The following is a 14,401-nucleotide window of genomic DNA, read 5'->3' on the forward strand; positions in this document are numbered from 1 at the left end:
GGGCCAGAACAATTGCGTTTGAAATATTCAGCAACTTAATCATGGGTAGTCAAAATATAAAGACTCAAATATCATTTTCCCCTTATACTCGATCAATTGGGGAATCGGGTTTTCTTTACAGTCAGATTATTTTGGCTTCTTTTGGCTAAGTGGCCAGCATAGCAATGGTGAGACTCTTGCTATCACTAAAACAATAGCTTGGACGCTTAAAACTAATTCTATTTTCTAAATTTTTCTAAATTTTTCTCAAGTTTTTCTCAAGTTTTTTTTTCTTCTTTTTCTTCTTTTTCTTCTTCTTGTCTTTTCTTCTTTCTTTCTTTTTTATTTTTTTTTAAAAAGCTAAACTATTTAACATGCTTACTTCTAATTCATCTAATAAAAATCAAGAATCTGTGAGCGCTGGTCACTCTCAGGAGTTTTTAGCATTACCTTTCTCTTCTTTAAAATCCCAAAACAAAGTAAACCAAGATGAAGATTTACTTGAGAAAAACTCCCCAGTTACTTATTATCCAAAGCTAGAATTAAGCACTTCGAGACGCAACCGCGGCTTAATTGATCCCCAAAGAATCATTGGCGAACGCGAAGATGATGAAGATGATGACACTGATTTTGAAAATGATGACATGAACGGAGGTAGCATTTTTAAACCCGACATAACATTTAAAGAAATTCAGCGAGATCAACCACCAAGAAATATCAGTGATCCTTCAGATGAAAGTTTACAACAGATAACCTATAAAGAAACCAAAGAACCTGAAGAAAAGAAAAAAACCTCTAAAAAACAAAAAAATGACAAGAATCTAAACGACCCCACAGATGACGATAAAGACGAAGATCAAGACAAAAATGTTACAGTTGATGGCTCCTTGTTTTCCTTTTCTCGTTTTCCTGCAGATTTCATATATGTCATTCCTGCAATTTTTGTTACTTGTGTTGCTGGAGTCGGCCAACCAATCCAAACAATTCTTATGGGAAAGGTTTTTACTTCACTCTCCAAATTTTCAACGGGACTTGTGTATGATTCACCTCAAGCATTTATGAGAGATGTCACTATTTATACTATGTCTATAATTGGTCTTAGTGGTGCCATTTTGCTTTTTCAAAGTTTCATGGTAGCGACTTGGGATTACTACTCTTCTGTACAAGTTAGTCGTGCACGAGAAAAGGCATATTTTCGTTTTCTTGGTAGAGATTTTACTTGGTATGATAAAAACAAAGGTGTAATGGGGACTTTATCTCTTCTCAACCGCTCATTTGATGATTTTAGACTCGCTACATCTATGAATTTGGCCTTAAACATTCGTTCAATTTCTTGTATAATTGCTGCATTGATAGTTGCATTTGTATTTGATTGGAGTCTTACACTGATATCTCTCTGTTCTTTACCTGTAATCGTTATCTTTACAGGAATCACAACTACCCCAATGACAAAGGCCCTCGTTCAATATAAAGCAATTGTTGAAGATGCATCATCGTTAATTAATTGGACAGTTACATCTATTGCTACAGTAAAGCAATTCAACGCTCAATTTGTACAGATCCGAAAACTCAATATATATCTTGACGAAGCATTTATACATTATAAAAGATTCATTGTTTTTGCCGGATTTCAACAAGGAATTTCTCGCTTTATTATGCTTACAATGTTTGTTCCTGCTTTTGTATATGGTGGTAAATTAGTTGCTAAAGGTAAAGCTTATCCAGGTGATGTTCTTACAGTTTTTTGGTCTACAATGATGATTGCCAACAACCTTAGCGAACTTGGTTTACGGATGGAACCCGTCCACAAAGGAATTGTTGCTTCATCTAGAATCAAAGAATTTTTAGATCTTGGAATGTCATCTTCTACTTATTTCAAAAGTATGATTGGTTTGTTTCCCGACTCTTGCAAGGGATCTATTGTTTTTCAAAACGTAAGTTCTATCTTTTTTTTTTTAAGCTATAATTGTTAACATTTAAATTTAGGTCCATTTTTCTTATCCTTCACGCCCTGGTGTTAAAGTTTTACGGGGTCTTGATTTAGATATTTCTCCTGGACAAACTGTATTTATTGTTGGTAATTCTGGTTGTGGAAAATCTACCATTTCCAATATTGTTTTGCGTTTATACAATATTTTAAAAGGCGTGGTTCTTATTGACGGGTATCCTATTGAAACTCTTTCCGCAAAATGGTTGTTAAACAATATTACTGTTGTTGAACAGCAGAGTGTTCTTTTTAATACCACAATCAAGGAAAATATTGCCTTGGGTAACTGTATTCGTGGAACGGAAATGTCCGATGTTCAACTTGAATATTCTATTTCTTTTGCAACATTGAGAAATATTATTGAATCTGCATCGAAGGGGTTGGATTCCATTGTTGGTTCTGGTGGTAGTAAACTCAGTGGTGGTCAACGCCAAAGAGTTGCATTAGCACGAGCCCGTGTTAGAGATACACCGATTTTGATTTTGGATGAATCACTGAGCGCTTTAGATCCACGTTCAAGAGAAACTATTCTTCGCAATATTCGTACTTGGCGTAAAGGAAAAACTACCATTATTATCACTCACGAGTTGAATCAAATACAACCTGAAGATTATGTGTACATTTTTCACAAAGGCAAAACCTTAGCCCAAGGACTTCGGAAGGATCTCAATGATTGCAATTTCTTTTCTGGAAAATCAAATAGTATTATGATCAATGATAACATGAGTACCGTTAGCTCGTCTAGTTCTCATTCACCCTTCTCTGATTATTATGGGATGTCGCTTAACTCTTCAAAACGAGAAACAATTCACGTTATGGATACATTTTCTGAAGATTTTTCTGAAGATTTTTCTTCTTTAAATGAAATCAAAGGTAAAGAAGCGCCTCTTAATATTGATCCAAAATCTGAACGACTTAAAAACATCAACCGTTTGTCTACTGTCCGCCCTCTTTCATCATTTTATCCGTCGTTATTGCTTATTGATCCAAGAGGGGAGGAATCTATTCATAATCTTTTAGAGGCTGGAAACAGAAATATTATTGATGGCAGAAGATTTTCCGAGCCACCTACCCCATACACACCCACAAACCAATTTACTTTTGATAGCATGGAAAGCAAACCAGAAAAACAAACAGCATTTAAGCTTGGATACATCAATCCCAAAGATACCAAAGGACTTCCAATTCCAACATTATCGGTTCTTTATAAATGTTTTCAAACAGTTCAAAATAAACCCGTTTTACTTTTTGGAATTTGCATTGCTATCATTAATGGTGCTGTCAATCCAATTTTCTCTTTTGCTATTGCCAAAATTTTCACTAGTATGTTTCCTGGATCTTCAACCGGATCCAACTCTAAATGGATTGCGTTGGCAATTTCTATTGCATTTATTGATTCAGTAACTATTTATTTGCGTACAACTGTTTTGTGCCTTGCTGCCGATCGTTGGGTTTGTTCTATTCGCCTTAAAGCCTTTGAATCTGTGACTTCTCGGGATATTTCATGGTTTACTGACAACAAGATTGACAGTGGCGAGCTCACTACTCTTCTTATGAACAACACTGAAGATATTAGAGTTATTATCACATTATTTCTTACAATTTTATCGACATGTGTTTCACTTTCTTTAATTTGTATCATTTGGGTTATGATTATGGGATGGAAACTATGCTTTGTGGCGTTATCTTTAATTCCTGGATCTTATATCTCGTATCTCATCTTTAAGTATTTTAACAACATTTGGGAGGCTCAAGTCATAAGCTTGGGCGCTAAGGTTGACGGAATACTTTATGAAATGGTTTCAGGAATTCGCACATTAAGAATTTTAGGCATCGAAAAGTATTTTAATGATGCTTTTAAATCTTCAATAAGCCAATATTCTGTCATTAAACTTAAGGATTCCATGTGCAAAGGCATTGGATTTGCAATCTCTGATTTTTTTCCTCTTGCCTGCCAGGGAATTTTACTTTATTTTGGAATGAAGCTTGTTGCTGATGGTGAATATACTTTGGAGCAAGTAATGATCATTTTCACTATTCTTTTATTTTCAATAACCTCTATTAGTGTTCTCATGACTGCTATACCTCAAATGCATGGTCCTCTGCTTACTGTTTTGCGCCTTTTTCATTTTCTTGACGATAACTCAGACCTCAACCAAGAAAAAATTGGGCAAAAAATTAAAATGTCTTTAACCAGCTCCACAATTATTTTTAAGGATGTTTGCTTTAGTTATACTACACCAAAAGAAATCAGTACTTTGGTCAATTTCGATGAATCAAGCGATGACGAAGATCTTACTTTTACAACCAAGATAGAATCTACACGTCCCGTTAGCTCTTTTTCTTTTTTTGCACCTGATACATTTAAAGATTCAGTCATCACTACATCTCAGCCTGTCAAAAAATCAGAACAAGAAACAAGCAAGCATGGGTTTAAAAATCTTCTAAATGGCCTAGATTTGTTATTTAAGCGTTCCAAAAGCCAAATTCTTAAAGCCAAGATTTCGGAAAAGGCTTCTAGACGTCGCATTATTGAAGTTCCTGTTTTATATAACATTAACACAACAATTCCTAAAAATTCAGTTGTTGCTATAGTTGGCCCTTCTGGCTCTGGCAAGTCTACACTTACATCACTTTTAACTAAACTTTATCTTCCCACTTCCGGAGTTATTACTATTGGAGGGGTTGACATTACCGATATTGATACCGATTCACTGAGATCTGAAATTGCGGTTGTTGGACAAATGCCATTAAACTTTTTTAGAGGAACAATCTGTGAAAATTTGACCTTTGGACTTAATGCCAATATATCTATGGATGAAATTCGAAGAGTGTGTCAGGATTGCGCAATTGATGATTTTATCAGCACTTTACCTGATAAGTATGACACTATGATTGGTGGTTCAACCGGTCAAGTTTCTAGTGGTGCAAGTAACTTAATGAGCGGCGGACAAATGCAAAGAATAGGATTAGCAAGAGCACTACTTAGACAGCCCAGAGTTCTTATTTTGGATGAATGCACTTCTGGTTTGGATTCAAAGTCTACTGCTACAATTCTGACAAAACTTGAAGCATACAAACAAAAGCGAACAATGACTATTATTATAATCACTCACCAAAAAGAACCAACAGAAATTGCGGATATAATAATTACTTTGTCACAAGGTCATATTTTTCGGAATGAGATTAAGAATAACAAGTTTGCAAGGCAGTCTTTGGATATAAACTAATAGTTTTGGCATTTTTTGGGTAATTCACAAATAGTTTGATATATACATAAAATCTATAATACAGCAAAATCTTAGTACTTAAATAGTTAATCATTTTGGTTTATTCTTTTGACGAGCATGCCCATGGTTCATTGTAAACTTCACTCTTGTTGGCCCACCACCTTGAGCTCGCCCTCCCCCAGGACGCTGCCGATGAAAAGAGCCAAAGTCAAATCCACCAAACTGTTGAGCAAATTGTTGGGATCCTCCAGCATTTCGAAAGAATTTCTGCATTTGTTCTTGAGCGGCATGTTGCGAGTTTTGATTTGCTTCATTGTTATTTGGATCATCACCTCTGTCAAACCTTTGGCGAAGTTCCGGTGTTGATAATACTTCATATGCTTGATTAACTTGGGCCATTTTCCGATCCACTTCCTCTGGGCTAAGTTCACCACGGTATTTGTCGGGGTGATACTGCTTAGTTTTTTCACGATATGCAGATTTAATCTCTTTATCATCAGCATTTCGCGAAACACCCAAAATCTTGTAATAGTCTGTATTTTTAGATCTAGTGCGTTGTAATTCAATTTCATTCCTTTTGGAAGTTATGCGATTATCAGCCTTGACCGTGTCTGGGGCATTATTAATCACATCGTTTGCTTTATCATAAGCTTCATCCGATAGATACTTTTCGACTTTAAACAAATGTGCAATCACCTGAATATCAACACTAGGAGTAAACTGGGTATCACCTAATGTTTCAAGTAAGGACCCTCTAGAAATGATCAAATCGCAGTATTTTATAGCTTCTAAATCGCTAAATTGTTTCAAATAATAAGATGCTGCACAAATAGTTTCTTCTATGTTTGAGAGAAGCTTGGAATGCTTATTAGGATCGAGGTTATCTGGAAATCCAAGTTTATTGTATGCTTCTTTAACTGATTTACGAATAGTGGTTTCAAAAGCAGGTAATAAAGCCGCCTTTGCTTCCTTCCATATTTTATCCCTTTCAGTGTATTTTGGACGCCCATTATTCTGAGTTTGATCTGCTATTCCTGCGTATTTTCCGAATTTTTTTTCAAAGCCTCTAATGTCGGTAAAAGCATCCTTACAAGGCTTCGATTCCATGTTAAATCGAAGACACTTTTGAAGTTTTGTAATGGATTTTTCAGATTCGTGCAGGGTGTAGTATAATAGCAATGCATCTTGTGAATAATAATTTTCTTTTGTAATAACGAGCTCCAGGTTGTTGAAATCTCGGGAAATAGCTCTCGACATTCCTCGAAACAAATTGCAGTTTATTCGAATAGACAAAAGCTCTTGTGAAAAAGGTGCAGTTTTTAAACCTTCAGTAGCCGACTGCACACAATTATCAAATTCAGATTTTTTTGAAAATTCGGTAGCAGCTTTAATCGAATTTTTGATGGTTGAAATCTGGTCCAATACTATAATAGAATATTGTGTCAAACTTTCGGATTTTTCTGATGATCCTGACTTTTTAGCTTCAGATTGAGCCAAAAGTTTTGCATTTTTTTCTGCCTCATCAATGTTCCCTAATTTAATATATATGCTCGCTCTTTGTTTAAGAGCACCTTCAAATGAAGGGCGAAGTTTAATGACGCTATCGAAATCAGCAATCGCCAAATTTTCTTTGCCAGGCATGTTCATATATATGACACCACGCTTAAAAATAACAAGGTAATTTGTTGGATCAAGGCGAATAGCTTCGTTATAAGATTGTAGAGCGTTGTTTACTTGACCCAATGTACGAGAAGTGTCGCCCTTTTTTATCAAGTCGCTAATTTTTTGTGCTAAATCATTGCTGCTGCGTGATGAAGTAGTAGATTCTAAGGCTAAAACACTTAATATGAATATTTGAAATACGATTAAAGCCGAGTTAAACCGCATCCTTAAATTTTTAATGCAAGATGGTCGAAATTGAGATTTATACTCATGTGAATGGTTAATGTTGAAAGTGCGTTGGCATGTATACTAGCAAACGACTTCTGGAAAACATAATAAGCCAAATATTAGTTTTAAGTATTATTATTACAAAATATTATTACATAAACAGTTACAACTTTCTAAAGAGCAGAACATCCACTAACTAAAGGACTACAGTCGATGATCGCCAAAACGCAACATTCATTATTGTTAATAGTATGCGTATTGTAAATAATCGTTGTATCTTCCTAGGCATTAATGAATATATCCGAAATTATTTATCTTTATCTTTATCTTTATTTTTAATTTTCATTGACAATCCTAAATGATGATTCTCTATTATTTCCGCTATCCCGTAATATTCTGTACCCAAAAACTAGCCAGTCTTAAACAAAAGGAATGCCAGAGGACCAACATAGAAGTACAGAAAATAGTTGGATTCATGTGTGACATAACTTCCAAAGTTCTTGCCAACTACCGCATGCCATGTTGCACCATAATTTCTATCAAGCTATAAATATTATGTTAGAATAATTTCATTGGCTGTAAATTTAAACGTTGGCTCAGAATTTAAAAATATCTACCTCTTTTTTGAGAAATCCAGCAATGTCTTTTTCCACACTATATTTTTGAATTGCAGTTTGCGCTAAATAAATTTGTTAGATTAGTTTTTTCAATGGTTCCAAGAAAATTCGTTTCTAAAAAAAAATTGTATACCTAGTTCAATTATTTGTGATTGCATATCATCAGCCTATATTGAGGATAAAGTCATGAATTATGTTAAATTGTGGAGATACTAAAATGTAACATGTCAAGACATGATGATTTTAATGGTGAAATCAAACATTTGACATCACAGAAAATCGATCTTCTTTATGAAAAATAAATTAGAATAGCAATAAAACATCACTAACCATGTCAGATGCCTTGATCATAACTATTTAAAACAAGAACTTGTGGTCAGTGAAATCTTTCCATGCATTATTAAGATATTTTCTTACCTTTGAACTTTTCTCCTTCGTCTTTTCCCTGCAAAGACATTTTTAAAACCCGAGCTTAAATCTAATGAAGTATATTAAAGTAAATAGTTGAAATATTGTCGTTATTAAGAAGGGGAAAAAAAAATCAAATAAAGCAGAGTAGAGAAGGGAGTAAACGTAAACCCCTCATAGTTTGTAGAAGAAGTCCATAAGAAGATCACGTGAACATGTGACCACAAACAAACTTTACCCATTTTTTGGTTTCTTGAGAAACTAAAACCCTTACTAAACAATTGTATTATACTAAACATAATTATGTTTAACATAACATGAAGGATCATAAACTTATTAATATTTTCCCTATATATATATGAGCACATCATTTACGTGGATATTAAATGAGGCTTTTTTTGATAAGTATTGATATCAATAATCAAATTACTTTTAAATGACTTTAAATCTTTTAAGATGTCATTAATTTCATTTTCAAGCTCTTCGTAAGTTACCTGGGGCCTCAGAAAGGAAAGCCTTTTTGGAGTTTTTTGTAAATTCCCAAAATCTAAGCTTGATACATGAGGTTTATCATTGTTTCCCTCATCAATACATTCTGCCTTTTCTTCGTCATCTGCAAAAACAAATTGGTTTCCAAGAGTCTTATTTGTCACTTCTTTAAGATGTTCAATCAATAAACGATTATGACGTTTAACTGCTTCATTTTCGGACTGAATGGCTCTTCTTTTGGTTTCTTCAGTAATTGCCTTATCTTCGTAAAACCTAATGACTCCTTTAACTTTCTCCAAGTAATTGTTGCGATCAGATTCTTTTTGTTTTGCTAAATCTTCGTTATTAATGCTGTTTGCGGCAGCGGCAGCAGCAGCAGTTGATTCCATGAGTGATAATTGTAAGCTATTGATACGTTCTTGCATTTCTGCAAGTAGCTTATCTCTATCTGCAGCAGAAACAATATCATGGTTCACAACTGCTCTCGTTCTAATACTCTTTGCTTGATCAGCATACCGAAGTGTTGACAGGGTTTCTTCATAATCTGTTGGCGAAATACAGGCCACCATGGCAGTTTTACTATTTCCTCCCAGACTTTCTTTAAGAATCCATGTGAGAACAGAATCACGATAAGGAACAACTGTCTCAGGTCTATTGCTATCATCTTTTGTGCTATCAATAGCAAGAGCAGCAATTACACGACCAAGAGTAGTTAATGATTTATTAATATTTGATCCTTCTCGTAATCTTTGTCCTGTGGCACCAGTGGCCAGTGCTCTTTCTGAACCAGCCAAATCCACTAATCGTATTCTAGCTGTCTTTTCTTCGGTTGAATCAGTTACTGGATCACTAATGACTTGCTTAACAACAAGAGTGAATACGGCATGTGATCTACTAGACTGATCATTCATTTTTGTCGATGCAACAGCCCTATTTTTGTTTCCCATTTCCATATACTTGTCGACTTCCATAACAGACTGGACTGCGAACTCAGATAGATTCTCAACATATGGACCTTCCGTTGGTGATTCGCGAACCCGAAGGCGTTGATGGCTTCCATCTTTAGCTGGGGGAACAAGAAGATCTCGTACCTGCTCATTGTATACCTCAAAATATGAAACTCGAACAGTGCACTGGGTGTCTGCACTAGTCACAGCTTTAATTCTTTTAAATAAATCTTGACAAGTTCTAGGAATAAGGCCTGGGGTTTCTTCTGTACCCATCATGGTATACGATTTACCTGACCCAGTTTGGCCATACGCAAATATACAAGTATGGTATCCTTCCATGTTATGATCTAAAAACTCTTTCCCAACTTTTTCGTAAATTATATCTTGTGTGGCAAAATCTTTAGACTCGGGGTCCGCCGAATAAAAAGAATGATCAAACGTAAAAGTCTTGGATTCATAATTTCGTCGGGATCTACTGTTTGTTTGAGATAAGGAAGACGGTGATAAAGGGGGTGGAGGAAGAATGGTTGTTGAGTTGTTAGCTGAATCCATAACAATCAGGTTGGATGCACCCTTTTCAATTTCTCTAGGTAGAAAGGGCCGAACACGAACGACAACCTTAACATTTGCTGACCCAGGAAGTTTTGCACTAAAATTTTTGAGATATGGCGACCTCATTGGAGAATTAAAAGGTCCATGTGAATTGGACAAAAGAGGACTGTTTTCCTTTCTGACAACTTGGTTTAACCTTAATGGTGTAGTTGGCAATCCAATAGATGACCTTGGACGCGATGAAATTTGACGGGGAGTTTGATTGCTTGATCTTCTCGCTGGACTAGACGTTGGTGTTTGGGGTCCATTAAGCCCAGCAGTCGGAGATATCTTCTCATTATTTCCTTTTTGCATCGTAGATTATTCTAAAAAAATGGTTGAGTGCTTATATTTCTTATCATTAAAAGAAAGGATTAGGATAAAGAAGAAACTTATTCCAACTGTTTGTTTGTTTTGAAATACACTGTTTGTTTTGAAATTTCCAGATTTGTCGATACATCTTGTTTACAAACTTAACATAAGCTGATGTCATAAGCATTATGTAATTACTTATATAACCCTATAATTATTAGAACATTTAACTTGATAAATTTACTCTTTTTTTGAAGGTTTATCCTCAGCTACATTTATTAAGATATCAATTAATCTACAGAATGAATAACCCTATATCTCATAGACAATTCGCTTTAAAAGAGATAATGTTATTTTAAACTTGAAATACATTTAATGAATAAGCATGTGATAAGTGAAGAATTTCAAGAGTTCTTTTTACTCTGTTAACAAGTTTAAACTTGTACAAAGTACCTTAAATATCAACGCGTGAACTTAGACAAAATATTTTAAAAAGTCTAATAACTTTCTCAAATATATTAATACCGAGACCGAGGAATTATAATTTTATTATACTCATTTATTTTTAAAGAAAAGCCGGAATTCATTTAGATTGTAAACAAGTTACTATTTGATACAAACTAGTTGTAGAAATATAAAATAATATATATAATATTTATATTTTAAATTTGAGTTTCAAACTTAAGAATAAATAATAAACTCTTTTTTATTTAGATGTCGGCGTTTGAAAGTTCCATTTTCATATATTGACATTCATTTAGATTTAACAATGAGATTTTTCAAATTGTTAGGCTACACTAGTCGAAAAGGAACAATTATTATATATACTTATATTTTAATCTTTATCTGATCTTTTTATAGGTCAAATGTAAATGTTCAAATAAAAATTCAAGTTAAAATGTAAAAATAAGAGTTTAGGTTTTTTTTTATATTTTATTTTAAATATCCGTGCTCAGGCATCTGGTTAATCATTATTATTTTTTATTATGTCATGTAAACGAAGGCATTTTATAAATTATTTTAGAGTGAAAGTTTCAAGAAATCTGTCAAACTAAAATTATAAAAAATTTCATTTTAAAAAAAAAGTTGTGATGTTAATATATGAAAATTTTAAATCTTTTGCCTCGATTTAAGAGATATATAAACTATTCAACAGGAACCCTAGAAATCGTTTGTAGTGAAAAATTAACTTGAATAGAAGTTGATATTATTTAATCTAACTTTTAAAAAAGTTTGAACTATCCAAAACTCTTTTTTTTTTTAATTTTTTTTATAAAATATAATTATTTATTTAGGTGAGCTTAGCACAAGATCTTTGAATATGCAGACAATTTATTAAAGTGTCAATAATAAAGTTAAACCTTTTTCTTTCTTTTTCGTAAAAGGAAAGTTTTCCATTAATGCAAGAAAATGTTATGATTCTAAATAGAAAGTCATGTCGATTACAAAAGCTCTGTTTTAAATTCAGATTTAAAAAATTTGCATAAAAGAACCACCTAAGGGATAGATTAAAAAGAAGAAATAGAGAACTTCATTTTGATGATAAATTTCAGTAACTAGCCAATGTAGAAAAAATAAATTCTAAAAACGCATTTATACACATAAGTACGATTATTATCAACAATTTACAATTTTAAACTATTTAAAAAGCAGGTACAACGCACATTATTTTGATAATAGGTTTAAATGATCACATGGTCATAAAAAAAAGGTGTTTCTAGTGATCAAATTCTAGTACCTTACCAATCAAATTAACATGATTGAAGTTTTTGAAAATGAAATGATGAACTAAAGGTTGGATAAAACAAAAATAAAGCCTTCTGTTTTTAATTTTTGATTTATCATTTGGTTGTTGTTTTTTTCTCCGTTTTCTTTTTTTAAAAAAAAGGAAAATGACAAACGAATGTATAATATTTCAAGCGTCTTATGTTAATACGCTTAACACTGTTTCATAATGCAAAGTAAGTTTAAATAGGGGGTTCTGCTTGATAGCCGTCGAGAAAAAAAGAGCGATGCAACGAATGATTTTGCTCATTGACAGAACCACAGAATGATAGAAGTGTAAAATCGTTTTCACTTCATTGTTTTCAAATCTCTTGCTGCTTCCGAAAACCAATTTCTAACAATTTCTAACTCTTCTGGGGAATTTGCAGGTGTTGTAGTAAGATTATTTGGTTGATGTCTGGATTTAAAAAAATCTGAAAGTTGGTCTTGATCTCTTAACTGAATGAGTGTAAGAAATCTTCGTTCTGGAAATGGATTTGATCTTTGCCGTGAGTATTCTGGAATGATAATAACTTTTGCTATTCTATCGTCTCCTATTGTTAACCCAATGATAATTCCAGTGTCGACTTTTTCATTTTGCCTTGTCATTATATAAAGGCCTTCGTTGGTTGAGCCAAATGTGACGTCGGATTCAAGTCGAATATAAAAAAGAGGATAAAATGGAAGGACCTTTTGGTTACTGGCGCGTCCATGAGATGAGCGATTTGACATGTGTATTAATACCGTTTAATAAAATGAAATAGTATCTAAAATAATCAGAAATTTAGCGCTGAATTAAAACAAAAATAAAGACAAAAATAAAGAAATAGAGTTGAAATGAATAAATATTTCAAAATGAATGAAATAGCTTTTCAAAAATTGTTAGGGTATTTGGATATATATATATAAGTGTATGAAATCTTAAATAATTGTGTTTTTTTTATTTTTATTGTTTCATTTTTAATGGCTATGCACAAAATAGCCATGTAGAGTCGCAAGTGTTTCTTTCTGTCTATCGCATCAACAAAGTTGAGAATTAAACTCTTGATTTATATAAACTCCATTGCTTTACTAACGACATATTTTTTTAAACGAGATTGCTAGAAGGTAATTTTTTGAACCTGATTAATAGGACTTTTTTTTCTTTTTTTCTTTCGAAATACGGTATAGTATTATTTGAAGTTATGAGCTTTTTTCAGTTTAGTTTCTTAATAAGTTTTTAAACCTTCTCGGATGTAAGAAAATAATATTATCTCTCCACCTTATTTCCTGTTTAACAATTTTTAGTATCCTTAATTCTAATATATAACTGCACAATAAAAGAAAAGAAGCCCCTTGATTGAGCACTGACAACAATAGGGCTAAAAAATAGATAGGTCACTTATTCAGTCAGATACGCAAATTTTCCTGCTAAAAATCTCAACCTTATCTGGAAAATTTGTTTTTTTTGTTTTGTTTTTTTCTTTTTTACAACAATGCTTTTACATGTTTTTTAGCAGATTTTAAGACATTTTTTTAAGTAAGGGATTATATCCCTTTAGTGATTTTACATTGTATGATCTGTGTTCAGGTAAAGCGTTGAAGTTAATTTTGTAATTGTGAGTTCAATTCATTTGCTTAATATTCAAAAATAATTGGGTTGAACCGTTTTGCATTGCTTTAAAAGAGATATTTACACTATTAAGTAGTAACAAAAACCTTACCAAAAATTTGAAGCCAGTTAAAATGCTTCAACAGCAAAATAAACCTGAGCTGTTATCACAAATGTTTGATCTTTAAATTTTATTAAAAATCAAAGTGGATAATGTTTCTTAAATTATGTACTTTTTATAAATTATAATATTTCTGGTAATTTTACTTTTTAACTGCCGTACATGTGCCTGAAATACGTAAGAACCAAAATCTTACTTGGTAGGGAGGTGCCTTTAAACTATCCTAATGCTTTCATTTTTTTAAAAAAAAAGCAAAAACTTCAATTTGGACAATTCAAATAACAATTTATATTTTCGTTTATATTCAGTGAAACAAGTTTATAATTTCTTGGGTAAATAGCAAATTCAATTTCAAATAACAGTTAAGACTGTTTTTATATGTAATTTTCCCGTCCTCTATAATAGGTCTGATACTCTTACCTTATTTAAAACAGATCTGATTGTTTATAAAGGTTGCAGGGGTTTAACAATG

General features: G+C 32.9%; 4 protein-coding genes across 4 annotated transcripts; 1 reads left to right on the top strand and 3 right to left on the bottom strand.

The window, feature by feature from the left end:
* Positions 1-353: 353 nt before the first annotated feature.
* Positions 354-5,196, top strand: SAPINGB_P003734 (uncharacterized protein; the record flags this gene model as incomplete). Its single annotated transcript, XM_031998450.1, has 2 exons — positions 354-1,913; positions 1,966-5,196. The coding sequence occupies 2 exons, from the start codon at positions 354-356 to the stop codon at positions 5,194-5,196; spliced, it is 4,791 nt and encodes a 1,596-aa protein (XP_031854341.1).
* Positions 5,197-5,286: 90 nt separating this feature from the next.
* Positions 5,287-7,083, bottom strand: SAPINGB_P003735 (uncharacterized protein; the record flags this gene model as incomplete). The annotated part of the gene is made up of 1 exon (XM_031998451.1): positions 5,287-7,083. One exon carries the CDS (start codon positions 7,081-7,083, stop codon positions 5,287-5,289), a length of 1,797 nt encoding a protein of 598 aa, XP_031854342.1.
* Positions 7,084-7,495: 412 nt separating this feature from the next.
* SAPINGB_P003736 (uncharacterized protein) lies at positions 7,496-8,160 on the bottom strand (the record flags this gene model as incomplete). Its single annotated transcript, XM_031998452.1, has 5 exons — positions 7,496-7,630; positions 7,704-7,765; positions 7,837-7,870; positions 8,034-8,056; positions 8,121-8,160. The coding sequence occupies 5 exons, from the start codon at positions 8,158-8,160 to the stop codon at positions 7,496-7,498; spliced, it is 294 nt and encodes a 97-aa protein (XP_031854343.1).
* A 322-nt stretch (positions 8,161-8,482) lies between these two features.
* On the bottom strand, positions 8,483-10,456 carry SAPINGB_P003737 (uncharacterized protein; the record flags this gene model as incomplete). The annotated part of the gene is made up of 1 exon (XM_031998453.1): positions 8,483-10,456. One exon carries the CDS (start codon positions 10,454-10,456, stop codon positions 8,483-8,485), a length of 1,974 nt encoding a protein of 657 aa, XP_031854344.1.
* Positions 10,457-14,401: the final 3,945 nt, after the last annotated feature.

Source organism: Magnusiomyces paraingens (genome assembly GCF_902498895.1).
Source record: "Magnusiomyces paraingens strain CBS 517.90 genome assembly, contig: contig3, whole genome shotgun sequence".
Taxonomy (NCBI): domain Eukaryota; kingdom Fungi; phylum Ascomycota; class Dipodascomycetes; order Dipodascales; family Dipodascaceae; genus Magnusiomyces; species Magnusiomyces paraingens.